We start from the raw sequence: 27,657 nt of genomic DNA, 5'->3' as shown, positions 1-27,657 counted from the left end.
AAAAGACTTTGGGGGACACTGACACCTTTTTGTAAATTTTTCACTCTTTCCTTTTTATTTATTAATTTTATTTGTATTTTCATTTATTTTTTTCTTTTATTTGTATTTTTTTTTTATAATTTTCTATTTTTTAGGCTCATCATATTTTATTTATTTTTTTATTTTATTTGTGATTATATTTTTTTTCAAAAAATGTTTTAACTTATTTTTTATATTTTTTTTCCACATAATTTGTCCCCAAGAGGTCACTGAAAGACCTTTGGGGACACAGACTTTTTTTTTTTTTTTGCACTATTTCCACTGTAACTGGGGCATCCAAAGGAGCCCCAGTTACAGGGGAAACCAGCCTGCTGTGGGGGCTTTGTACACAGGTAGAGCTGATCAGGGTCTCCTGACCCTGCAGCTCTTCGCTCCTCTGCCCCCAAGCTGGGTCCACCCTGCATAGCCCTCATCTATCTGAGAAGAAGGCAAAAGAGCTGATGCACTGCTTCTGCCTTCTCCTCGGGTCTCATGCTGTCCCCTACAGTGCAGGGGCAGGGTCTGTAATGATCCATCGTGCGGTGCTGCGGGCAGAAACACAGCTGATCTCACGATCAGCTGTGTTTCTGTCCAGGAGGACGGGACCGCAAACCTTGGCTCTGGGGGCCGCATGCAGCCCGCGGGTTGTGCACCCCTGGTCTATGGGTGTGTGTGCCTTTACATTCACTAATGTATAAATGTGTAGATTTTTACTACATAGAATAAATTTGTTAGCATAGGGCAGTGTGTGTGCTATATGCATATAGTTGTGTTTTAGAAGCTACTACTGTGAATCTCTGTTTAAGGCTACATGCACACGGCCGAAGTTTTGGTCCGCATCCGAACCGCAATTTTTGTGGCTCGGATGCGGACTGATTCACTTCAATGGGGCCGCAAAAGATGCGGACAGCACTCCGTGTGCGGTCTGCATCCGTTGCTCCGTTCCGTGGACCGCAAAAAAAATATAACATGTCCTATTCCTGTCCGCGCTTTGTGGACAAGAATAGGCAGTTGTATTAAAGGCTGTCCGTGCCGTTCCACAAATTGCGGAACGCACGCGGACGCCATCCATGTTTTTGCGGATCCGCAATTTGCAGACCTGTGCATATTGCCTAACAAGAAGACATCCAGCAAACAGTTACAGCACTGGTTTGTTTTCAGTGCCGAGATCTTCTTCTCTGGGTTAGGACTATTGTAAAACAAAAGGTTTCCTCTGAGTAATTTGCTTTAGTCCCAGCAGAGAGGTAAAAATAAAGTGGCTCTTCTCCAACGATGTTGGTTAAAAACCACAACAGATTTATAAAGATAATGCCTTTTAAGTCACTGAGACGGATTCCTACAGTAATTCTGGTTCCCAATCTGTCTGCTCGGTGGAATGTGCATTATACATTTTTGGGGAGCTGACTGCTAGGATATGTCCATTAAGGTTTTTAGTATGAATGTTTAATTGCACAGAGCTACAGGAAAAGTAACTTTTCCTAATAATGAATGTGATTTATGAAGTTAGTGTATACTGTGTTTGAGATGTCTCCTTCGAAGAAGCATTCCATGCAGTTTGGGCAGACAGACTGACTCAGCTTCAGTTTTCAAGCCTTTTAACCAAACAGCTTAGATTGTCTCTTCTCCCCTGGAGTTGGATTTGTGTAGACCGTCAGATGAATAATTGAAAACGAATTTGTAATGTATGAGAGCTTTGTCATCAATGACTCACAAACACTTTTTTTTTCATTATTGATTGCTCCTAAAATTAGCCAAACCATAAGAATATTACACAGCAATCATTGTCTGTGAACCTATAGTAGCTTGATTTCCAGGCTGCCTACAGTGATAATTATCAGTCCTCTATTGGATTTGTATTACAAAATGAAGAGAAACCAACACTACACATATCATCTCAGCTGTAGTAAACAATACACACCTAATCAAACAAACAGCAGTGGATTTGATGTCCATCCATTGTGATGGGACACATTGTGTCTTATTACGATCCTGACAGCACACTCTACAGAACATCAATCCGGAACATTTCACTCTATGCTCAGATCACCACGGATTGCCAGGGAATTATTCGGACATAGGTTGCTGCACATGTATAGTATATGCTGGTTGTTTGATAAGGTGTGTACTCTTCACTTTGGGCAGAGATCCTGTGTGTAGTTTTGGATTCTGTACTACAGATCCAGTGGTGCAAAAGCTGTAAGATTGTATGTTTTTGTGTGATTTGGCAGGTACCGCACATTTTTTGCAACAAGAATTTCAAAGTTTTAGGTAGGGAAAGTATGGCACTGGTATTAATATGTTATACATTTGTATTTTAGCTTCTTTGCAATTGGAATTTTGTGGTTCACGTCACATAATCAAACAGTCTATTATTAAGTATTAAAGCTGTAACTGTCCAGTTTTGTATGCAGATGATATATTTGGTTTAATTATTGTAAGCAATAAAAAAAATCCACATTACCATGTTTTGAGTTGGGTGGGAAAAGAGAATAAAATTTGAATAAATTCATATTTAATTGGTGGATACATATTTACCATTTGTTCTGTTTGAATCACAATAATCATAGTTCTTACAGGTCCAACATAATGGGCCTCAAGACAAATTGTACAGTATTTGCTTTTTGCTATTGTTATGTATGTGCCTTCCCTATGCCCTGTGTGGTAGTCCGCTTTGAGAAGGGTCCAGGAGGACCAAAACATCTTTACGTTTTAGTAGTTTGATATATTGAGTTATCTGCACTCCTCTAAAAGCAGCTCCCTTCCATATCCAAGTTGTAACCTATATTTTATTGATTCCAGAGTTAGTGTCCATGACACCCTATGAAAGTCCATTTTGTATAGTGATGTGATCTAGTCTTGTTTTCATAAAGCCATTATATATATCTCAATTTATGACTTTATTTCCTTGTCCTTGTTTCTAGATGGAGAGAAGAAATATCAGGTGATGATCCACGGCATTGAACCTTTGTTGGAGACCCCATTGCAATGGCTTAGTGAACATTTCAGCTATCCAGACAACTTCCTCCACATAGCTGTCATTCCCCAACCCACTGACTGAAGGGCACGTGATATACAGAAGCAAAAAAGACCCTCTGACATGGACAGGATGTTCCAAGATCACTTCACTGGCCTTGGGTTGCCAGGGGCCACTTTTCAGAGAACAAGAAGACAGCTTGTCCTTGCAACTCCTTGCAGGCTATTGCTCTGCCACCACTTGAGCTTTGTCTCCAATGGAGAATCTGCTGAAGGCATTCTGTTGAGTTGTAGCCAAAAAAAGACATGCCCAATGTGGGAATGTGCCTCTCCTGTCTTCTAGTTTGTGGTAACAAATGTGCTCAAATATTATCCCCACTGACCTCCTGTGTGTGGTTAAGGTTTAGCATTAAAGGGAAAAAAAATATCTTTGGCCTGGTATGGTAATACAGAAGTCAGTACTGAAAACGGCACTAAATGTGTGTTCCAGCTTTACTAAATATTCAGTTCCAATAAAGCTGTTCAGTGCTGGTGGAGTACTTGTTTACAATACAATCCGAGGTCTAATAGAGCATGAGTGAGAGAAAACGTCATCATCTGTAAAATAACCTAGAATGCAAGACTTATCCGAGCCAACAGTAATATGCATTTAAGCCTGTGAAAACATAATGGACTACTTTTTTTTATGACCGCAGTTTATGGTAACAATCTATAATCAGTAAAGTGAAACATGTAAAAGAACAGTAAAACGAAATCTTCAGTTATCATTTATTAAATGCTATAGTATTTCTTTGCAAATCTGTATATTTATGGTATGCTGCCATAGAGGTGAATAATTTTTTTTTTTTTGAAGTGTAGAAAGAAGTATTGGTTATTTTTTGATGCAGCTTCAGACTAATCTTGAAACCATGTAGATCAGAATGCCTTGTGCAAGTGTTTACTGGTGGTTGCTGCTGGTTCTCTATCCTATTTGGAGGCAAGAGGCCAATAAACATTGCCCTTCAGGAGATTATGGACCTGATGGCTTAGTTGAACACCTAATGCACACTCATGAAGTCTGGTCATGAAAATTGATTGCCCTACAATTAAAATATGAGAATTAGTCAACCTTGTGTAATATGAATTTCTACATATCCATGATCATTGATTTTTCATTTACTGTATATATAATCCCTAAGATGGAATATGCAGTCATTTGTGCTGTCATTTTCTGCTAAAAAGCAGATATACATTAAATGGGATGTCCAGGATTGAAAAAAAATGATCTGCTTGCACATGTGCTTTTTCCGGTGTTGCAGGTCTATCCCTCTCACTTTAGCTGGGATGAGTTGCAATACCAGATAGAGCTCATGGACTAGATTGGCTCTGTTTCTAGGGGAAAATTCTGATCATGTTTTCTAATCCCAGACAAACCCTTTAAAAACATGAGCCACCTACAATCCACCATTTTTCTTCCATCTTTTATCATATAAAAAAAATCTAACTTATAAACTGTGACACAGTTGCCCATGGGAACAATGAACTGACATTGTTTGCCCTTATATTAAAGAATGTGATGCTAGCTGCAGTTGCACCTGCACATTTTGGGGGTCATTTCTGGTGCACGTCATGGTGTGGCAGAATCTGTGACTTCTTCCCTGCTCACGCCAGGTCTAAAGTGGGCGTGGTGGGGAAGTGGACAGGCAGTCTCATTTATCATTTTCTACACCTGTTTAAGGCCTCATGCACACGGCCGTTGTTTGGGTCCGCATCTGAGCTGCAGTTTTGGTGGCTTGGATGCGGACCAATTCACTTCAATGGGGCCGCAAAAGATGCGGACAGCACTCCGTGTGCTGTCCGCATCCGTTTCTCCGTTCCGTGGCCCCGCAAAAAAAATATATAACCTGTCCTATTCTTTTCCGCGATTTGCGGACAAGAATAGGCAGTTATATTAAAGGCTGTCCGCGCCGTTCCGAAAATTGCGGAACGCGCACAGACGCCATCCGTGTTTTGTGGATCCGCGATTTGCGGACCACAAAACACACCACGGTCGTGTGCATGTAGCCTTAGGTGTAGAAAATGGTCTAAATGTAAGACCGCTAGAAAGCTGTCTTACATTTAGAATCTTTGCTGGATGCGCTGAACTTATGTAGAGGCCGGCGTCTCTTCATAACTTTGGCGATCCCACGTCAACTATAGGGCTTTGTTTTTTGTCCCATACGTTTCATATAACTTTCTTTTTGTTATTGCATTTTTGCATATCTTGGTCTACATGTTCATACCTTTTCTTTACTTTACTTCACCACAAGCTACATAACCAAACTTCTCTTTGCTGCAGGTTTATTATAAAAGGCTCTTTATATCACATACCACTGTTTTTATAATGGTTTGCATTCTTTAGAAAAGGAAACCTTTCTAAGTGTCTGTAATGAAACAGTTGTCTAGATATTACATTTTGTGTTGCATTCATTATGATAATGCCTCTTTTTCAGACTACAATATATTTATGGGCACCTGTAAACGAGTCCAGCGTATGGAATGATGCTAGCAGGATAAAAAAATTGGTGAATGACATAGATCATAGTTCTAAAATCTTTTACTTTCTAAAGCCTGTTATTTATGGCATGCTTTGAACCAAGACTGTAAAATGGATTGTACTCCTGAATTTATATTGTAAGGGTGCTTTCACACTTGCGTTAAACTTTTCCGGTATTGATTTCCGTCCTAGGGGCTCAATATCATAAAAAAACTGATCAGTTTTATCCTAATGCATTCCGAAACACTTACATTGAAATGTATTAATGCCGGATCTGGTATCAAGTGTTCCGGTGAAACAGATCCGGTTTCCAGGTCTTCTTATGCACAGACCTTTAAAAATGTGAAAAGTAATAAATACCGGATAACACCGGAAAAACAGATCCGGTATTGCAATGTATTTGTCAGACTGATCAGTCTGCAAATGACATGCGTTTGCATACAGTTTTCCCCTCACCCATGACGGCACCCAGTGCGACTCAATACCTCCCATCAGGACAGGAAACCTGAGAAGATAAAAAGGACACACCTCCACCCAACACCAGTTCAGGTTTCCTGTCCTCCGGATGGGAGTTCCTGAGAAGCAGCAGAGTACTGCATGACATACCTCAAGAAGAAGAAGCCAGCGCTGGTGGGGGGGTCTGTGGCGTTGCCGTGGGAAGACCTATCCCTGGGAGCGGTAGTTCTGTGGCCGTGCCGGAAGCCGCTTCCCACAAGTCTGCCTGCGCCCGCACTCGCTACCGGTCCTGCAGGGAGCCGCTGTGGCCGTGTTCAGGCGGCTCCCCATGCCGGCATGCCCAGTTTAAAGATGGCTCCCGCGCGTCTAAGCGCTTATGCGCATGCGCGGGGCCGTCCTTCAGAGGGCCGGCCGATGACGTCAGGGGGGGGCGGGGCTTCTCTCCCGACGCGCAGGACCCGGAAGTGAGGGCCGAGGCGCATCTTTTAAAACTATAAATGCGGCAGCAGGTGCAGGCAGCCAGCGGAGGCACAGAGTGTTTGTGCTGAAGTAGGATCCATCTGGCAAGCATGTCGGAGCCTACAGATGGACGCGCTGAACCCCTGGACCCCTTGAGGCCTGCAAGTCCGGTACTGGTCCTAAGGACGGGGAAGGAAAATTCACATGGTGAGAACGTTCCTTTTTTACTAATAAGGTGTTTCTATCTTAGATCCCAAAGCCTCCTAAAAAATCGTCTTCCAAGTCAAAACACAAAGAGTGTGCAGATTGTAAAACGACTCTGTCTGCATCCTAGAGACACACCTTAAAGAAAAAAGGCCTAGAGAAGAGCTCCTAGCTTCTCTCCCCACCTTCTCAAAAGCAGCTGATTTTTTAACGGATGCTTCCACTGATGTGATGCGCTTTTCCGCCAGAGCCTCTGGCGGCTAGAAGAGCTATTTGGCTTAGATCCTGGAAGGGTGACCAGGGATCTAAGGCCAGACTCTGTGCCCTTCCGTGTGAGGGCGACAGGTTATTTGGGTCATCTTTAGATGACATCCTGGAGAAGGCCTCTGACAAAAAAAGGGGATTTCCTGTCCCTCAGAAGCCCCCCTTTTTTCGTAGGCCCCAGCAGAGTTTTAGAAGGCAGAGGGGCATGCCCTACGATAGGAAAGAGAGGGATCGGTTTCAGAGGAAATCTAGCGGCTTCCTTTTTAAATACCAAGATAATAAAAAAGATAAGCAGCAATGACGCCAGTCTCCAGGTTGGGGGAAGACTCTCTTCCTTTCTCCCGGCTTGGTCAAAGGTCACCCAAAACAAATGGGTTTTGGGAGGGATAGCAGAGGGATTCAGATTGGAATTTCTCTCCTATCCCCAAAATTTCTTCACCCGCACTCCAACTCCGAAAGATCCCTTAAAGTCCACAGTTCTAGAGGCAGAGGTTCAGTTGTTATTGGACAAAGGAGTCGTTTACCAAGTTCCAAAAGAAGAGGAGGGCAGGGGGTATTACTCCCCACTCTTTCTAGTAAAGAAACCCAATGGGTCTTTTCGAATGATTTTAAAACTAAAACGACTAAACAAGTTCCTGAAATACAAAAGATTCCGGATGGAGACGATAAAAACAACTATAGACCTGCTATACAAAGATTGCTGGATGGCAAGTATAGACTTAGAGGATGCTTATTATCACATCCCTATTCATCCCTCCTCCCAAAAGTATTTGAGAACGGCAGTCCAAGTGAAGGGCCAGCTTCTGCACCTGCAATACAGGGCCCTCCCGTTTGGGGTCTCACAAGCCCCGAGAATTTTTACAAAAGTTGTGGCGGAGATGGTGGCATTCCTCCGATTGTCCAGGATAGTGTTAGTACCCTATCTGGACGATTTTTTGTTCATAGCCCAGACGAAAGTACAGTTACAGACGGAACTTGTCCTAGTGTGTTCTCTATTGAAAGATCTGGGATGGAAGGTCAATCGGGAAAAGTCTTGCCTAACCCCCTCTCAAAATTGCATATTTTTAGGGATGCAGCTAGATTCCACGGCTCAGAAAACATTCCTTCCTCAGAAGAAGATAGTTTCAACAAAAGAACATGTTTGGATCCTTTTCCGCTCCTTCCGATGTTCCATCAGAAAGGCGATGGCAATATTGGGGCACCTGACGGCTACGATTCCCGCCGTACCGTTTGCTCAGATTCACACAAGATCGTTACAGTGGGATATCTTAAAGAAATGGAATGGTCTTCCACAAACGCTAGAGGAAAAATTTCATCTCTCCTCCAGAGCAAGGTATTCCCTCCTATGGTGGACATCCGAGAAGAATCTTTCGGCAGGGATGCCCTGGTCCTTCATAGAACCCATACGGATAACAACAGATGCCAGTCCTTGGGGTTGGGGGGCTCATTCAGATGGGAAATATTGGCAGGGAATATGGGATTTAAGAACCCGAGCCTGCACATCAAATTACAAGGAGCTCAAAGCAGTAGAAAGAGTTCTAAGGGTGGCAGTTCCAGATGTCTTAAACAAAAAACTGGTCTTTTACTCTGACAATTCAACGACAGTGGCCTATATAAATCATCAGGGCGGAACAAAGATACCATCCCTAATCTTCCTCTGCCAGGAAATTTTCAAAATAGCAGAAGACAGGAACCTGCTCCTATCTGCAGTACATCTGAAGGGAAAAGAGAACACGGTGGCCGACTTTTTACGCCGAGTGGAACTCAGCCAGGCAGAGTGGAGTCTGAACGGAGAAGTCTTTTCCCAGATTGTCTTAAAGTTTGGGACCCCAACTATAGACCTCTTTGCTACCCGGAAGAACAGGAAGACAGAGAGGTTCTTCTCCTTAAATCACACAGAGAATCCTACAGCTGTGGACAGTCTGGCCCAGGACTGGAGCCGAGAACGCGGCTATGCCTTCCCGCCTATTTCCCTAATTCCACAGGTACTGAAGAAAGTACGGAGGGAAGGAGCCTCTATAATCCTGGTAGCCCCGAAATGGCCCAAAAGAATGTGGTACTCCACCCTGTTAAATCTAGCCAGAAGCACCCCCTGGATGATCCCTCCAAGGGAGGACCTCCTTTTCCAGGGGCCTGTATGCCATCCCAATCAGGAGATTCTTCAATTGGCAGTATGGAGTTTGACAGGGACATCTGGTTGAGGAGAGGGCTTTCTAACAAGGTTGTTTCCACCCTTCTAGGCAGTAGGAAAGCTACAACAGCCAGGAAATATAATAGAGTTTGAAATATCTTTGCTTCCTTTCTAGGGTCTAGCCCTGATCCATTTAAGCCTCCAGAAATACCTAAGGTTTTAGACTTTTTACAGACAGGTTTAGACAAGGGACTCAAGGCCTCCACCCTAAAAGTACAGGTATCAGCTTTGAGCTATTTTTTCGACTCAGTTAGCAATTCATCCTTGGGTCAAACGTTTCCTTTCTGCCGCGGCCAGAATCCATCCTTCTGTAAGACCTCTTTCCCCCCCATGGGATCTAAACAGGGTCTTGACAGCCCTAACCGATAAACCATTTGAGCCCTTGTTAGAGATCCCAATTGACATCCTGTCCATTAAAATGGCTTTTCTCCTGGCATTACCTCTGCTAGGAGGATCTCGGAGATCCAGGCCTTCTCTGCACATCCACCGTATACTGTCATCCAGGACAATCAAGTAGTAATCAGGCCCCTGCCTTCCTTCCTTCCCAAAGTTGTCTCGGATTTTCACAGGAGCCAGGACATTGTGTTACCTTCCTTTTTTCCTAACCCCTCCAATAGCAGGGAAAAAAGTTTTCATTGCTTGGACGTTAAAAGATGCTTGTTAGTATACCTTGACGTTACGTCTTCGTGGAGGAAAGACGAGAACCTTCTTGTCCAGTTTCTAGGTGGGAATAGGGGTAAAAAAGCATCCTGCGGGGTTATTGCCAGATGGGTGAAGAAGGCCATAACGAAGGCTTACATCTCCTTGGGTCTTTCCCCTCCTTCTGGGTTCGGGGCCCATTCTACTCGGGCAGTGTCTACTTCATGGGCTGAAAGAGCTGATGTGTCCTTAGCTCAAATTTGTAGGGCAGCTACATGGAGTTCCCCACATACCTTTCTCAAACATTATAGGTTGCAGCTCCATTCTGACGCCTCATTTGGGGAGAAGGTCCTTCAGGCTGTGGCCCCCCCCTAGACTCTACTTATAGTCTATCTCGCACTGGGTGCCGTCATGGGTGAGGGGAAAACAACATTGCTTACCGGTAATCGTTTTTCTCGATACCCATGACGGCACCCGATAGTTCCCTCCCCATATACAGATACATATACAGATACATCTATATAAATATATATAGGGTATCAGTCAGGTCTATATGAAGTAATATAGATTTAAAAAAAAAAAAAAAGAGGGTCTTTAATCCCTTATCACTTCTCTCCGGAGAACAATTTATTTCTTCCACTGGTGTTGGGTGGAGGTGTGTCCTTTTTATCTTCTCAGGTTTCCTGTCCTGATGGGAGGTCCTGAGTCGCACTGGGGTATCGAGAAAAACGTATCGAGAAAAACGATTACCGGTAAGCAATGTTGTTTTTCTGATCAGGCAGGCAGTTCAGGCAACTGAACTGCCTGCAGGAATCAAACGCAAGTGTGAAAGTACCCCAATACGAGTATTAAAGAGGTTGTCCTTTCTGGACAGCACCCTTTCCATTCACTGCAGCACACAATGGGGTGCCATTCTTTATATAGGACTGTGACCTAGAGGTGAGACCCGAACATTTATGACATATCCCGTGGATATGCCATTAATGTCCAGATGCTACATCTCCTTTAGCTTTTTTGACACAAGAAGTTACTTCCTGTCAGCCATAATATCCAAGTCAGTGGATATGCCTCTATACATTGACATTGGTAGTCTGCCACCTGTGACTCACTTTTTCCGAATGTATAAGTACCACTATGCTATTAAAACACCGTATCCTGCCATGACGCAACACCTGGAGAGCCACAGAGTTCAGTCCATTTACCTGAATGCATAAAGGTAATCCATAAACGGCTAATTGTATACAGAAGACATCAATAATCAATGTGCCCGTGCAAAGGATTCATTGAATAATCCATAGACAAGCATTAATAGCTATCCAGTTAACCTCTCAGACATGTTTGACAATCTAATTCAGTGGAAGTCACTGATGCTTGCTATTTAGACTTTTCCTTTCACAAAACTTAATGCAATGTACAGCTTGTGCATTGCATATTACATAGGAATGTGCAAAATAACTTATAAAATGCGAATAGCATCTTTATTATAGACCCTATAATGCATAACCAGGTTTACCTTGAGCATGTGTTATAGAGAGGACATATATCTAGTAACCCCCTGCTGTATAAGCCAATAGGTATCCTCAGGGGTTGCCCCTATGATATGTACAGTCGTGGCCAAAAGTTTTGAGAATGACAAAAAATATTAGTTTTCACAAAGTTTGCTGCTAAACTGCTTTTAGATCTTTGTTTCAGTTGTTTCTGTGATGTAGTGAAATATAATTACATGCACTTCATACGTTTCAAAGGCTTTTATCGACAATTACATGACATTTATGCAAAGAGTCAGTATTTGCAGTGTTGGCCCTTCTTTTTCAGGACCTCTGCAATTGGACTGGGCATGCTCTCAATCAACTTCTGGGCCAATTCCTGACTGATAACAACCCATTCTTTCATAATCACTTCTTGGAGTTTGTTAGAATTAGTGGGTTTTTGTTTGTCCACCCGCCTCTTGAGGATTGACCACAAGTTCTCAATGGGATTAAGATCTGGGGAGTTTCCAGGCCATGGACCCAAAATGTCAACGTTTTGGTCCCCGAACCACTTAGTTATCACTTTTGCCTTATAGCACGGTACTCCATCGTGCTGGAAAATGCATTGTTCTTCACCAAACTGTTGTTGGATTGTTGGAAGAAGTTGCTGTTGGAGGGTGTTTTGGTACCATTCTTTATTCATGGCTGTGTTTTTGGGCAAAATTGTGAGTTAGCCCACTCCCTTGGATGAGGAGCAACCCCACACATGAATGGTCTCAGGATGCTTTACTGTTGGCATGACACAGGACTGATGGTAGCGCTCACCTTTTCTTCTCCGGACAAGCCTTTTTCCAGATGCCCCAAACAATCGGAAAGAGGCTTCATCGGAGAATATGACTTTGCCCCAGTCCTCAGCAGTCCATTCACCATACTTTCTGCAGAAGATCAATCTGTCCCTGATGTTTTTTTTGGAGAGAAGTGGCTTCTTTGCTGGCCTTCTTGACACCAGGCCATCTTCCAAAAGGCTTCGCCTCACTGTGAGTGCAGATGCGCTCACACCTGCCTGCTGCTATTCCTGAGCAAGCTCTGCACTGGTGGCACTCCGATCCCGCAGCTGAATCCTCTATAGGAGACGATCCTGGCGCTTGCTGGACTTTCTTGGACACCCTGAAGCCGCCTTAACAAGAATTGAACCCTTTTCCTTGAAGTTCTTGATGATCCTATAAATTGTTAAATGAGGTGCAATCTTAGTAGCCACAATATCCTTGCCTGTGAAGCCATTTTTATGCAACGCAATGATGGCTGCACGCGTTTCTTTGCAGGTCACCATGGTTAACAATGGAAGAACAATGATTTCAAGCATCACCCTCCTTTTAACATGTCAAGTCTGCCATTTTAACCCAATCAGCCGGACATAATGATCTCCAGCCTTATGCTCGTAAACATTCTCACCTGAGTTAACAAGACGATTACTGAAATGATCTCAGCAGGTTAATGACCGCAATGAAATGCAGTGGAAAGTTTTTTTTGGGATTAAGTTAATTTTCATGGCAAAGAAGGACTATGCAATTCATCTGATCACTCTTCATAACATTCTGGAGTATATGCAAATTGCTATTATAAAAACTTAAGCAGCAACTTTTCCAATATTTATGTAATTCTCAAAACTTTTGGCCACGACTGTATACCTTTTATTCATATCTACACTAATGGGGCTGCCACACATTCAGGTTTTCTGATGCTGTTTTTTAAGCCAAAACCAGGAGTAGATGAAAAAAAAAAAAAAAAAGTGAGGCGCAGTAGTTGCCCTTAATACTTTCTGCTTTTATGATCCATACCTGATTTTGGCTTCAAAAACTACATACAAAAACCTGAACGTGGGGCAGCACCCTTACCCTGCAATTAAATGCATTGAATTCATTAACCTTGAAGTATATAATAGGTAAGCCTCCGTTATATTAGACATATTAATTGAAAAACTAAAGCACTACATAATGATCCGCACTAAACCATTTCTTTCCCTTTTTCAGCAGAAGATAGAACATGTTATTAGCTAAAGTTCCTACAGCCATTATCTGTTAATCCTATCCAACTGCAACCTGTGAATGTTCAGTAGATGTGTAATATCAAATCTGACAAAAGGCAGTGATACTACACCACCCAGAATAAACACCATGCTCTTAGGGTTCTTCATTATACCTTAGTACATGACAATGTCAGCCGGCCAGGTTATTCCCATTACTACTGCATTCATTTTTCCTTGTTCGTTTTGCTTTAATGCACAAAAATCTGATAATTGTACTAATTACAAAGAAACAAAATGGAATTTTCCACCACAAATATTGCTGCTTCTGAAAATGAAGCCTGTATTATTCAAGGGTTAGATTTAACATTATTAAAATCACTTAAAGAGGACCTGTAACCTCTCCTGACATGCCTGTTTTAACATGTAGTAACATGCCCGGAGCTTCTTTTCTTATGACTCTATGATGTGCCATTCCTTTATTATTCCAGCTAGAAGTTAATGGGTTCTGTACCTTTTTCTTACTGATGATCTATCTTTTGGCTAGATCATCAGCATCTAATTAGCGGGGTGCAGCAGCGCTTACAGATGCTCATGATGTAACCAAAGGGTAGATCATCAGTAAGAAAAATGTGTAGAACCCCTTTAATTGCGAGAAGTTTGTATTGAAGGTCCAGAAGGGTGTTATCAGTTGGGAGTGTGTCCCTGTTTGTGTCCGACTGTGCAGGAACATACACCCAACTGCTAAGACCCAGCTGGACCTTCATTACAAACTGCCCCAATTCATTCATAACTTCTAGCCGATATAATAAAGTAATGATACAATATAGAGTCATAAGAATAGATGTCTTTTTTGACAAGTTCATTGTGTTTTTAAGTAGTGTAATAAAGAACATATAAAGGAGCCAAAAATCAATATTATAACAGACCAAAGTGTAAAAGTAATGAATTGTAAGTCCCTGTATGTGTCTGTAGTAGGTTTTCCCTTTTGCTGGAGGTGGGGAATTTCTTTAAAGAGGTTGTCCACGATTTACATTTTTTTCACATTCCACCCCACCATACAAAACCTGTGAGAGGAACTATACTTACCTACTCCCCACTGTTCATTTTCAGCTCTATAGGTCCTGGTTTTTATCCTTTACTGCATTTCTGGTCTATGCATGTAATCTTCCTGCAAGGACAGGGTCGCGTGCACCTCTGCAGCCAATGACCGTGTTGATGTGTCACCAATTGACACATGACCCAGCAGTAATGTGCTGCTTGAGGACTTGGTAGTACCACAAACACCAGAAAATCACTTAGAACTAGAAACAAACTTGGAACATGGTGACTTGAAGCCAAATCCACAAAAGTAAAGAACCAGATGGTACATCCAAGAATACACTTGTGAAATGTGCATAGATCCTCAGGCAATCTGAATAAGGGAACTGGCTAAATATTTATAGGAGAACTTGATTAACTCATTAGAAGCAGCAATACAGCGGAGTTGACCATGCCAAACGTTGGCTGGAGTAGAGTAAAACATGTTGCCACTAGACTGTGGACTAGTGTAAACATACTTTTAGCCATGTAATGGAACATTAAGTATGGCATTTCATACACCAGTGTTGAAGGGGTGTCCACTTTTTTTTATATTGATGACCTCATTGGAGGGGAGGAGGGGCCTCCTCCCGGCATCTCTGCTGATCAGCTGTTTGAAGAGAATGAAGCATTCTTCATTGTTTACATGGCCGCAGTTGCGATTGCAGCAGCAGGTTGGTGTAATTACAACTCCACTGCGCCATTCACTTCAATGGGACGGCTCTGTTAGCATCCTGCCTATATTCTGGCCATCATAATACACCAGGACTGCGGTGCTGGTTCCCGGGGAGTGTTGGCCTTGAGGTGGACCCGTTTGGGATTTGTTCTGCCTTCTGCTCCAGTTCTGCTGCCTGGGAGCCCTGGATCTACTCTGTGACACGCGGCGCTGGCCCTGTCGCCTGAATCTCCCAGCTCCACCGCTCCTGTGACGAGCTGAAAGGAGGCTCGCTGGAGCTAACTGTCTCCCAGAGGGACTGCGATACTCATGGAGCCCTGTCATCTTAGACCCACAACGGGACGAGCCTGGAGGATTCTCCCGAGATCTTCACTCTGAACTGGGGGGAAAAGGCGCGCAGTCTGTGAGCCCCTGCTACATCCCAGGAGGCATCTGAACTGAGGGACCTCGGGGGAAAGCTGTGAAGAGATACCTCTGAGTTGTCCTGATCACTCAACACTGGGGGCTGCGCTGTACATGCGGTACCGCCATCTTGGACCCCCCCAGTAAGAGGAGAGGACGGTTACTGCTCGCCTATATCTGGTGAAAGACTACAATCAACATTGACAGAAAGGTGAGAGAACTCCCCTGAGATCCGCTGCAGTTTAACACAGAGAAACGGTGTGTGTGACCCCCTGCAACTCAATATTTCTGACCTTAATTACATGGGCCACAAGACAGGCACTTCCACTACTACCCCTACCCCTAAAGGGATGGTGGATGTCATGAGCCAAACAGAAGAGACAGGGAAGGGAAGAGCTCCTGATCAAGTGGAGATAGATCTAAGTAAAATAATGTCTGCCATTACGAAGTGCCAGTCAGCGCTTACAGCCACAATAGATCGCCTTCAAACGGATCTAACCTGCCTCTGCCATGATATTGATAAGATACCAGACAGAACCACAGAGGTGGAGAGGCGACTGCCAGAGAGGGCTGAGGGTCATTCACCTGAGGACTTTGCGGAACAGCTCATTAACCGCCTCCGGACCGCCTAACGCAGAATCGCGTTCCGGAGGCGGCAGCCCTGCGCAGAGTCACGCATATATGCGTCATCTCGCGAGACGAGAGATTTCCTGTGAACGCGCGCACAGGATCGGAAGGTAAGCGAGTGGATCTCCAGCCTGCCAGCGGCGATCGTTCGCTGGCAGGCTGGAGATGTGATTTTTTTAACCCCTAACAGGTATATTAGACGCTGTTTTGATAACAGCGTCTAATATACCTGCTACCTGGTCCTCTGGTGGTCCCTTTTGTTTGGATCGACCACCAGAGGACACAGGTAGCTCAGTAAAGTAGCACCAAACACCACTACACTACACTACACCTTCCCCCCCCCCGTCACTTATTAACCCCTTATTAGCCCCTGATCACCCCATATAGACTCCCTGATCACCCCCCTGTCATTGATTACCCCCCTGTCATTGATCACCCCCCTGTAAAGCTCCATTCAGACGTCCGCATGATTTTTACGGATCCACTGATAGATGGATCGGATCCGCAAAACGCATACGGATGTCTGAATGGAGCCTTACAGGGGCGTGATCAATGACTGTGGTGATCACCCCATATAGACTCCCTGATCACCCCCCTGTCATTAATCACCCCCCTGTAAAGCTCCATTCAGACGTCCGCATGATTTTTACGGATCCACTGATAGATGGATCGGATCCACAAAACGCATACGGACGTCTGAATGGAGCCTTACAGGGGCGTGATCAATGACTGTGGTGATCACCCCATATAGACTCCCTGATCACCCCCCTGTCATTGATTACCCCCCTGTCATTGATCACCCCCCTGTAAAGCTCCATTCAGACGTCCGCATGATTTTTACGGATCCACTGATAGATGGATCGGATCCGCAAAACACATACAGGCGTCTCCCTGGAGCCTTCCAGGGGGGGTGATCACCCCAAATAGACTCCCTGATCACCCCCCTGTCATTGATTACCCCCCTGTCATTGATCACCCCCCTGTAAAGCTCCATTCAGACGTCCGCATGATTTTTACGGATCCACTGATAGATGGATCGGATCCGCAAAACACATACAGGCGTCTCCCTGGAGCCTTCCAGGGGGGGTGATCACCCCATATAGACTCCCTGATCACCCCCCTGTCATTGATCCCCCCCCTGTCATTGATCACCCCTCTGTAAGGCTCCATTCAGACATTTTTTTGGCCCAAGTTAGCGGAATTTTTTTATTTTTTTTTTCTTACAAAGTCTCATATTCCACTAACTTGTGTCAAAAAATAAAATCTCACATGAACTCACCATACCCCTCACGGAATCCAAATGCGTAAAAATTTTTAGACATTTATATTCCAGACTTCTCACGCTTTAGGGCCCCTAGAATGCCAGGGCAGTATAAATACCCCACATGTGACCCCATTTTGGAAAGAAGACACCCCCAGGTATTCCGTGAGGGGCATATTGAGTCCATGAAAGATTGAAATTTTTGTCCCAAGTTAGCGGAAAGGAAGACTTTGTGAGAAAAAAATAAATAAAATCAATTTCCGCTAACTTGTGCCAAAAAAAAAAAATTCTATGAACTCGCCATGCCCCTCATTGAATTCCTTGGGGTGTCTTCTTTCCAAAATGGGGTCACGTGGGGTATTTATACTGCCCTGGCATTCTAGGGGCCCTAAAGCGTGAGAAGAAGTCTGGGATCCAAATGTCTAAAAATGCCCTCATAAAAGGAATGTGGGCCCCATTGCGCATCTAGGCTGCAAAAAAGTGTCACACATCTGGTATCGCCGTACTCAGGAGAAGTTGGGCAATGTGTTTTGGGGTGTCATTTTACATATACCCATGCTGGGTGAGAGAAATATCTTGGTCAAATGCCAACTTTGTATAAAAAAATGGGAAAAGTTGTCTTTTGCTGAGATATTTCTCTCACCCAGCATGAGTATATGTAAAAAGACACCCCAAAACACATTGCCCAACTTATCCTGAATACGGCGATACCACATGTGTGACACTTTTTTGCAGCCTAGGTGGGCAAAGGGGCCCACATTCCAAAGAGCACCTTTAGGATTTCACATGTCATTTACCTACTTACCACATATTAGGGCCCCTGGAAAATGCCAGGGCAGTATAACTACCCCACAAGTGACCCCATTTTGGAAAGAAGACACCCCAAGGTATTCCGTGAGGGGCATGGCGAGTTCCTAGAATTTTATATTTTTTGTCACAAGTTAGCGGAAAATTATGATTTTTTATTTATTTTTTCCTTACAAAGTCTCATATTCCACTAACTTGTGACAAAAAATAAAAACTTCCATGAACTCATTATGCCCATCACGAAATACCTTGGGGTCTCTTCTTTCCAAAATGGGGTCACTTGTGGGGTAGTTATACTGCCCTGGCATTTTAGGGGCCGAATGCGTGAGAAGTGTTTTGAAATCAAAATCTGTAAAAAATGGCCGGTGAAATCTGAAAGGTGCTCTTTGGAATGTGGGCCCCTTTGCCCACCTAGGCTGCAAAAAAGTGTCACACATGTGGTATCTCCGTACTCAGGAGAAGTTGGGCAATGTGTTTTGGGGTGTCATTTTACATATACCCATGCTGGGTGAGAGAAATATCTTGGCAAAAGACAACTTTTCCCATTTTTTTATACAAAGTTGGCATTTGACCAAGATATTTATCTCACCGAGCATGGGTATATGTAAAATGACACCCCAAAACACATTGCCCAACTTCTCCTGAGTACGGAGATACCACATGTGTGACACTTTTTTGCAGCCTAGGTGGGCAAAGGGGCCCACATTCCAAAGAGCACCTTTCGGATTTCACAGGTCATTTACCTACTTACCACACATTAGGGCCCCTGGAAAATGCCAGGGCAGTATAACTACCCCACAAGTGACCCCATTTTGGAAAGAAGACACCCCAAGGTATTCCGTGAGGGGCATGGCGAGTTCCTAGAATTTTATATTTTTTGTCACAAGTTAGCGGAAAATTATGATTTTTTTATTTTTTTTCTTACAAAGTCTCATATTCCACTAACTTGTGACAAAAAATAAAAACTTCCATGAACTCATTATGCCCATCACGAAATACCTTGGGGTCTCTTCTTTCCAAAATGGGGTCACTTGTGGGGTAGTTATACTGCCCTAGCATTCTAGGGGCCCAAATGTGTGGTAAGAAGTTTGAAATCAAAATGTGTAAAAAATGACCGGTGAAATCCGAAAGGTGCTCTTTGGAATATGGGCCCCTTTGCCCACCTAGGCTGCAAAAAAGTGTCACACATGTGGTATCTCCGTACTCAGGAGAAGTTGGGGAATGTGTTTTGGGGTGTCATTTTACATATACCCATGCTGGGTGAGAGAAATATCTTGGCAAATGACAACTTTTCCCATTTTTTTTATACAAAGTTGGCATTTGACCAAGATATTTATCTCACCCAGCATGGGTATATGTAAAATGACACCCCAAAACACATTCCCCAACTTCTCCTGAGTACGGCGATACCACATGTGTGGCACTTTTTTGCAGCCTAGGTGGGCAAAGGGGCCCACATTCCAAAGAGCACCTTTCGGATTTCACCAGTCATTTTTTACACATTTTGATTTCAAACTACTTACCACACATTTGGGCCCCTAGAATGCCAGGGCAGTATAACTACCCCACAAGTGACCCCATTTTGGAAAGAAGACACCCCAAGGTATTCGCTGATGGGCATAGTGAGTTCATAGAAGTTTTTATTTTTTGTCACAAGTTAGTGGAATATGAGACTTTGTAAGAAAAAAAAAAATCATCATTTTTCACTAACTTGTAACAAAAAATAAAAAGTTCTATGAACTCACTATGCCCATCAGCGAATACCTTAGAGTGTCTACTTTCCGAAATGGGGTCATTTGTGGGGTGTTTGTACTGTCTGGGCATTGTAGGACCTCAGGAAACATGACAGGTGCTCAGAAAGTCAGAGCTGCTTCAAAAAGCGAAAATTCACATTTTTGTACCATAATTTGTAAACGCTATAACTTTTACCCAAACCATTTTTTTTTATCAAAGACATGTAGAACAATAAATTTTGAGAAAAATTCATATATGGATGTTGTTTTTTTTGCAAAATTTTACAACTGAAAGTGAAAAATGTCATTTTTTTGCAAAGAAATCGTTAAATTTCAATTAATAACAAAAAAAGTAAAAATGTCAGCAGCAATGAAATACCACCAAATGAAAGCTCTATTAGTGAGAAGAAAAGGATGTAAAATTCATTTGGGTGGTAAGTTGCATGACCGAGCAATAAACGGTGAAAGGTAGGGTAGGTCAGAAGTGTAAAAAGTGGCCTGGTCTTTAAGGGTGTTTAAGCTATAGGGGCTGAGGTGGTTAAACCAAGTCTGGCCCCCATTAATCTGTCCTCCAGTTTTGTTGTGGAGAGAGCACACAGACTACCCACCAAACCCTTACCACTGGGGGCTTCTGCGCGCCCTTTTATCCTGAAAGTCCTGAACTACCGTGACCGAGACACTATACTAGCGGCAGCTATCCAGCTGAAAGAGATAACGTTTGAAAACTCCAGAATCTCATTCTACCCAGACTTCTCATCGGAGGTCCAGAGGCAAAAGTGACAGTTTACGGCGCTGACAGCACGGCTACATGAGAAGGGCCTCAAGTACGCTATATTATATCCATCCCGCCTCAGAGTTCAAATGGGGATTCTGCAAAATTCTTTTCTACCCCTGAAGAGGCATCTGACTGGCTCGACTGTAGAGGTTGACCATCCGCGGGTTCCCAAGTATCCACGACACTGCACACCCTATGGATGGCCGATTTATGGGTGAGGAGCTTCAGATGGACTGGACACCTTCGTTGACCCTTGGATTCGTTCGACAATACAGAGGACTTCTTGACTGTCCATGTTCGATGTGTCTCCCTGTGTTTTTAAGGGAAGGTTAGCTTAACTGTAGGGGATGCTAGGCTAGGATAAGTTGGGGGGGGGGGGGTCTGGGCAGAGAGGGGGGTTATTTCTACTACTGATATGGGTTAATCTGTTATGTTAGTCTATGTCATGTGTCTTGTGGTGTGTATGTGTGTATGATTGGCCTGGGCACTCTGGGGTCATCCTATGTCACTTCATAGGGTTCCTCTTTTCGAATGGCCATCTGTAGGAATGTCCAGGGGCTGAATGACAGAGTCTTCAACTACCTGAAGGGATACAACCCAGATGTGGTAATCTTGCAGGAGACTCACCTGAGAGGGCAGAAAATATTAGCTCTAAAATGACCATGGGTGGGGTCTGCATATCATGCAGTATATAGCAACTATGCTAGAGGAGTCTCAGTGCTTATAGCTAAAGGGCTCCCTTTTCAGTTACATTCAGTGCAGGTAGATATCTCTGGCCGATGTGTCATTGTTTCCGCTGCTATGCGGGAAATAGATTATGTAATAGTTGGTCTGTATATCCCTTCCCCATTTCAGCGAGGGGTATTAGACGACATAATGGGAAAAGTGGCGATCTTACCGATCACCCCCCTAATTATGCTGGGTGATTATAACGCTGTCTTAGACCCGATTGCGGATAGACTCCAACCCCAGGCTACCCATAACAGATCGCTCAATAACTGGGCAGAGGCCCATGGTCTAATAGAGGGATGGAGACACCTACATCCTAGGGATCACCAATATTCATGTTACTCAGCATCGCTTGCCACGTTATCTCGTATAGACCTTGTGTTTGTCAATCGAGATCTGTTGCCAATGATGACCAAGGTGGAATACCTGCCAAGGGGTATCTTGGACCATGCCCCTTTGCTTGTGATTCTGACCCAACTGATTGCACCCCCAGACAGACAGTCGCGCCTGAACTCTAAATGGTTGGAGGTATTGCCTGTGGTTAGGGGCACGATTATACAAGCTATAGCGACACATAGGAAAGAACTGGGGATTACTAGAGCTAGATTGGAAGCTGAACTGACACTTAAGGAAGAAGTATACATCCAGAACCCGACTGATGATACCCGTAGGGACTGGGTGGACGCACAAAGACACCTCAACCTATATCTAGTGTAATATACTCAGAAAAAGCTTTTATTTCAAAAACAGGTAGTTTTGTCGGAGGGTGACAAGAATGGGAGAGCCCTAGCCTATTTATAAAAAACTGAATTGCCACAAACAGTGGTTCCATATATCACTAGTGTAGAGGGATCTCAGATAACCAAGCCTGGGGAAATATGTGAGCAGTTTGCCTGATACTATTCAGACCTATATGAATCCAAAACACTCTCTACGCTTAGTGACTTGCAGAACTTCCTGAAGGCCATTCCGCTCACACCGTTATCCCAGTCGGACAGGAGTTACTTGGCTTCCCCTGTGACCGTTGGAGAAATTAAGACTGCAATAGAGAGTATGGCAGTCGGGAAATCCTCTGGTCCGGATGGCTTCCCTCTGGAGTGGTACAAACTAGATGTGGACAGGCATTGTACACAGCTCATAAAGCGGTTTGATTATGCCTTTGAACACAATAGGCTCCCCCCATCTTTCATGGAGGCGACTATTGTGGTAATCCACAAACCTGGGAAGCCCCCGGACCAGTGCAGTTCATATAGACCAATTTCCCTTCTGAACATCGACACTAAAATCTTGATGAAGGTTCCGGCTAGACGTCTTAGTGATGATATACTCTCGGTGATAGACCCCGATCAATCCGGCTTTATGCCGGGTAAGGCTACTTCACCGTCATGGATCTGCAAAAACGAATCCGTTACAATAATACAACCGCATGCATCCGTCATGAACGGATCCGTTTGTATTATCTGAAACATAGCCAAGACGGATCCGTCATGAACTCAACTGAAAGTCAATGGGAGACGGATCCGTTTTCTATTGTGCCAGATTGTGTCAGAGAAAACTGATCCGTTTGGCTCAGTTTCGTCAAGCAGACAGCAAAACGCTGCAGGCAGCGTTTTGGTGTCTGCCTCCAGAGCGGAATGGTGTTCTGATCGGAGGCAAACTGATGCATTCTGAGCGGATCCTTTTCCATTCAGAATGCATTAGGGCAAAACTGATCCCTTTTGGACCACTTGTGGGAGCCCTGAATGGATCTTACAAACAGAAAGCCAAAACGCCAGTGTGAAAGTAGCCTAAGACCACAGATATAAACCTCAGGAGGCTCTTTACAAATCTGCAAGTTAGACATGAGAATACTGGAGCCCGGGCGATCGCCTCCATACACAATGATAAAGCTTTTGATTCTGTTGAGTGGCAATTCATGTTGGAGACACTATAATGCCTAAAGTTCCCCCAGTCTTTTGTATGGTGGGTGCAGTTATTATATCAGGCCCCAAAGGCAAGAGTGAAGGTAAATGGATACCTGTAACACCCTTTTAGGTTACATAGGGGCACCAGACAAGGGTGCCCCTCGTCACCGCAGAGGTTCCTGGTCATGGAACCTCTAGCCCAACTGATAAATAACAGTATGCTGATAGAGGGTTGGACAATAGCAGGAATACAAAAGAAGATATCGTTAAATGCAGACTATATGTTAGTATACTTGGCAGATCCTGGTCCCTCCTGGTTACGGTAGACAACTTTGGAACGTACTCGGGACTTCTGGTTAATTGGGCAAAGTCTAGCCTGTGCCTTGTTGATGAGGTGGAAAGAGCAGACGTGTCTCTACTTTCTCGTTTGGACGTGGTTGATAGCTTTGTATATTTGGGGATTCGGATACACAGAGACCCTAGTCTGAAGTATATTACCCGCAAAATCGAGGCCTGGGATAACTTGCCACTGTCACTGGTGGGCTGAATAAACATTGTCAAAATGGTATTATTACCTAAATTGCTATATGTCTACAGAGCAACTCCAGTGAAAATTCCCAAATCCCACTTTGAATCTTTAGATAGAGTGCTGTCACCATTCTTGTGGAGGCACCAGGCTCCTAGGAACTCTCTAAAGGCTCTATACACGCAGGGGGGCCTGAGGCTGCCAGATATGCATATTTATCATATTGCCTCACAACTGTTATATGCATCATGGTGGATCAGGGCAGATGCGAATAACCCAGCAGTGGTCCTTGAGGCGTCTTTAGTGGGCTCATACGAGGCACTGGTAAACCTGGTATACCGGGGAGGGGCATATAAGGTGAAACACTCCACGGAGACTATGGCGAATGTGGTGGCGGCATGGAAGGAGTTTGCAGAGGTACATATAGTGAGTGCGGATGTACCAGTTTCTATCGATACCTCCAGTTGAGACACGCCTGTGAGACACAGTTAAAATCTTTACCTCTACAGCTGAAATGTGGCCCCCTCAAATCTATCGCTAGGCGGGCACAGCCATATAAACCAGTTTCTTTTTTCTACGAGGAGATAATGAAAATGCGAGATTCACCACTCTGGTAATCATTTGAGCGCTGGTCCGTGGATATTCCTGACGTGAAGGAGTCTCATCTGGAGGAATTGAGCTCTGTGTGGAGATCTACGGTAATTTTAATGCTCGAGATCAGCTTATTCAGAACAAATGGGTACACAGGGTGTATCTGACCACAGTGCGAGGAGTCGAGATGGTCCTTGTACCATATGATATGGGCGTGTCCCGCTATGCAACTGTACTGGGGTCAGATATGCACTTTTATTAATACAAGACTGGGGCTCCCGGGGATCTGCTCTCCTATGGTATGCTTGCTGGGCTTGTGGTAAACTTAATCCCCACTAAATATGGCATAAAACTGCCTACTTTTGATCAGTGGATACAACTCATAAATGCTGATCTTCACATGTATAAATTAACTTACGCTGCTAGAGGAACTCCAGGTCGTTTTGAAAAGATCTGGGGCGTTTGGTTGCATGAGCAAAATACTGTTTAAGCATTGATTTGGGTGGGATAATGGAGTGCTCAGGTGTGTATGTGTGTGTGGTGTGAATGAAGTCTGGTGATCGCTTAATACTGTATGTCTGGGGGGATACTGCCATAAACAGATATACGTATGTCATTTGGTGTGTTCCTCCTTATTATCAAATTTTCCTAATTACTGCGATACCTAGGCTTGCTGCCTTTCAACAATGTCTAATGTTTTTGTTTCATTGCTCTCTTGCATCCCGATTGGGACGCTAATGTACTGTAATCTAAAATGTAAAAACAAAAAAAAACACTATTAAAAAAAATATATATTGGGGGGGATAACATCCCAATTCAATAGTGAGCAGAAACATCAATTGCACATACATTAAATAAGAATGGTCTTACTTTCTCTTTTAAAGCAAATATTTGGTTACACGGTTCAGTTCCCCATGAAAGAGGTTAAGGTCGGGCAGGATTGCTGTCTCTGTTATCCCCTACTTGTCCCATTTTTATGCCAGACAAGCAGAGCACCCGTCCTGAGAAGATGCCCAATAAATCCTAGCAACAGATAAAGCGATCCCTGTTTTCTCTTCAAGGACAATATAATAGTCCCTACATATTTCATATCAGTGGTACTGCCCAGCCTCATCAGGGACTTGCAGCATGGTAGCACAAAGATATGTGCAAACCTGGATACCACAGTAACGTGTGCAATGGTTGCACAGTGGTCTGTATCATGTCGACGTTTCACGTGCTTAAAAAATGCAGAGCGCTATGAAGTGCATATCCCTGAGCCGCACTAGAAATCCTCAGTGACGTCAGCAGCCAATGAAAACAGTGGGTTTGTTGATCTGATGACAAATGTACAACCCTATTAGTTGTTTTCTTGTCTGGCTGAAGACAAGTTGCTCATTTTCCTGAGAGGGAAACAACAGATAATGAACCTACCAGCAATATGGAGACAGTCAACTTTAGTCACCTATCATAGAATCAGTGATACAATGGCGGATGTCAATGTTCTTATTCCAGATGTTCTCCCACCTGTCTACATAGTTCCCACGTGGTCTTTCCCACTTGTAGATGATCCCCAAGGAAAGCAAGTCAAAAAGCTCTCTATTTTGTATGTGTATCCGCTCAATCAGCAAGGTGCTCTTTGGAATGTGGGCCCCTTTGCCCACCTAGGCTGCAAAAAAGTGTCACACATGTGGTATCTCCGTACTCAGGAGAAGTTGGGCAATGTGTTTTGGGGTGTCATTTTACATATACCCATGCTGGGTGAGAGAAATATCTTGGCAAAAGACAACTTTTCCCATTCTTTTATACAAAGTTGGCATTTGACCAAGATATTTATCTCACCGAGCATGGGTATATGTAAAATGACACCCCAAAACACATTGCCCAACTTCTCCTGAGTACGGAGATACCACATGTGTGACACTTTTTTGCAGCCTAGGTGGGCAAAGGGGCCCACATTCCAAAGAGCACCTTTCGGATTTCACAGGTCATTTACCTACTTACCACACATTAGGGCCCCTGGAAAATGCCAGGGCAGTATAACTACCCCACAAGTGACCCCATTTTGGAAAGAAGACACCCCAAGGTATTCCGTGAGGGGCATGGCGAGTTCCTAGAATTTTATATTTTTTGTCACAAGTTAGCGGAAAATTATGATTTTTTTATTTTTTTTCTTACAAAGTCTCATATTCCACTAACTTGTGACAAAAAATAAAAACTTCCATGAACTCATTATGCCCATCACGAAATACCTTGGGGTCTCTTCTTTCCAAAATGGGGTCACTTGTGGGGTAGTTATACTGCCCTAGCATTCTAGGGGCCCAAATGTGTGGTAAGAAGTTTGAAATCAAAATGTGTAAAAAATGACCGGTGAAATCCGAAAGGTGCTCTTTGGAATATGGGCCCCTTTGCCCACCTAGGCTGCAAAAAAGTGTCACACATGTGGTATCTCCGTACTCAGGAGAAGTTGGGGAATGTGTTTTGGGGTGTCATTTTACATATACCCATGCTGGGTGAGAGAAATATCTTGGCAAATGACAACTTTTCCCATTTTTTTTATACAAAGTTGGCATTTGACCAAGATATTTATCTCACCCAGCATGGGTATATGTAAAATGACACCCCAAAACACATTCCCCAACTTCTCCTGAGTACGGCGATACCACATGTGTGGCACTTTTTTGCAGCCTAGGTGGGCAAAGGGGCCCACATTCCAAAGAGCACCTTTCGGATTTCACCAGTCATTTTTTACACATTTTGATTTCAAACTACTTACCACACATTTGGGCCCCTAGAATGCCAGGGCAGTATAACTACCCCACAAGTGACCCCATTTTGGAAAGAAGACACCCCAAGGTATTCGCTGATGGGCATAGTGAGTTCATAGAAGTTTTTATTTTTTGTCACAAGTTAGTGGAATATGAGACTTTGTAAGAAAAAAAAAAATCATCATTTTTCACTAACTTGTAACAAAAAATAAAAAGTTCTATGAACTCACTATGCCCATCAGCGAATACCTTAGAGTGTCTACTTTCCGAAATGGGGTCATTTGTGGGGTGTTTGTACTGTCTGGGCATTGTAGGACCTCAGGAAACATGACAGGTGCTCAGAAAGTCAGAGCTGCTTCAAAAAGCGAAAATTCACATTTTTGTACCATAATTTGTAAACGCTATAACTTTTACCCAAACCATTTTTTTTTATCAAAGACATGTAGAACAATAAATTTTGAGAAAAATTCATATATGGATGTTGTTTTTTTTGCAAAATTTTACAACTGAAAGTGAAAAATGTCATTTTTTTGCAAAGAAATCGTTAAATTTCAATTAATAACAAAAAAAGTAAAAATGTCAGCAGCA

The 27,657-nt window shown here is 43.6% G+C and overlaps 1 protein-coding gene across 2 annotated transcripts in view; it reads left to right on the top strand.

Annotated features, from left to right (window-relative positions):
* The window catches only part of ATG5 (autophagy related 5), a 195,267-nt gene extending 190,472 nt beyond the window's left edge, over nt 1-4,795 (top strand). For both annotated transcript variants that reach the window (XM_040428821.1, XM_040428822.1), the window contains exon 8: nt 2,940-4,795. In XM_040428821.1, coding sequence (XP_040284755.1) covers nt 2,940-3,076 — 137 coding nt within the window. In that variant the 3' untranslated portion in view covers nt 3,077-4,795. The remainder of the gene's footprint in view (nt 1-2,939) is intronic.
* Nucleotides 4,796-27,657: the final 22,862 nt, after the last annotated feature.

Source organism: Bufo bufo, chromosome 4 (assembly GCF_905171765.1).
Source record: "Bufo bufo chromosome 4, aBufBuf1.1, whole genome shotgun sequence".
Lineage (NCBI taxonomy): Eukaryota > Metazoa > Chordata > Amphibia > Anura > Bufonidae > Bufo > Bufo bufo.
This window is presented reverse-complemented; position numbering and strand designations above follow the sequence as displayed.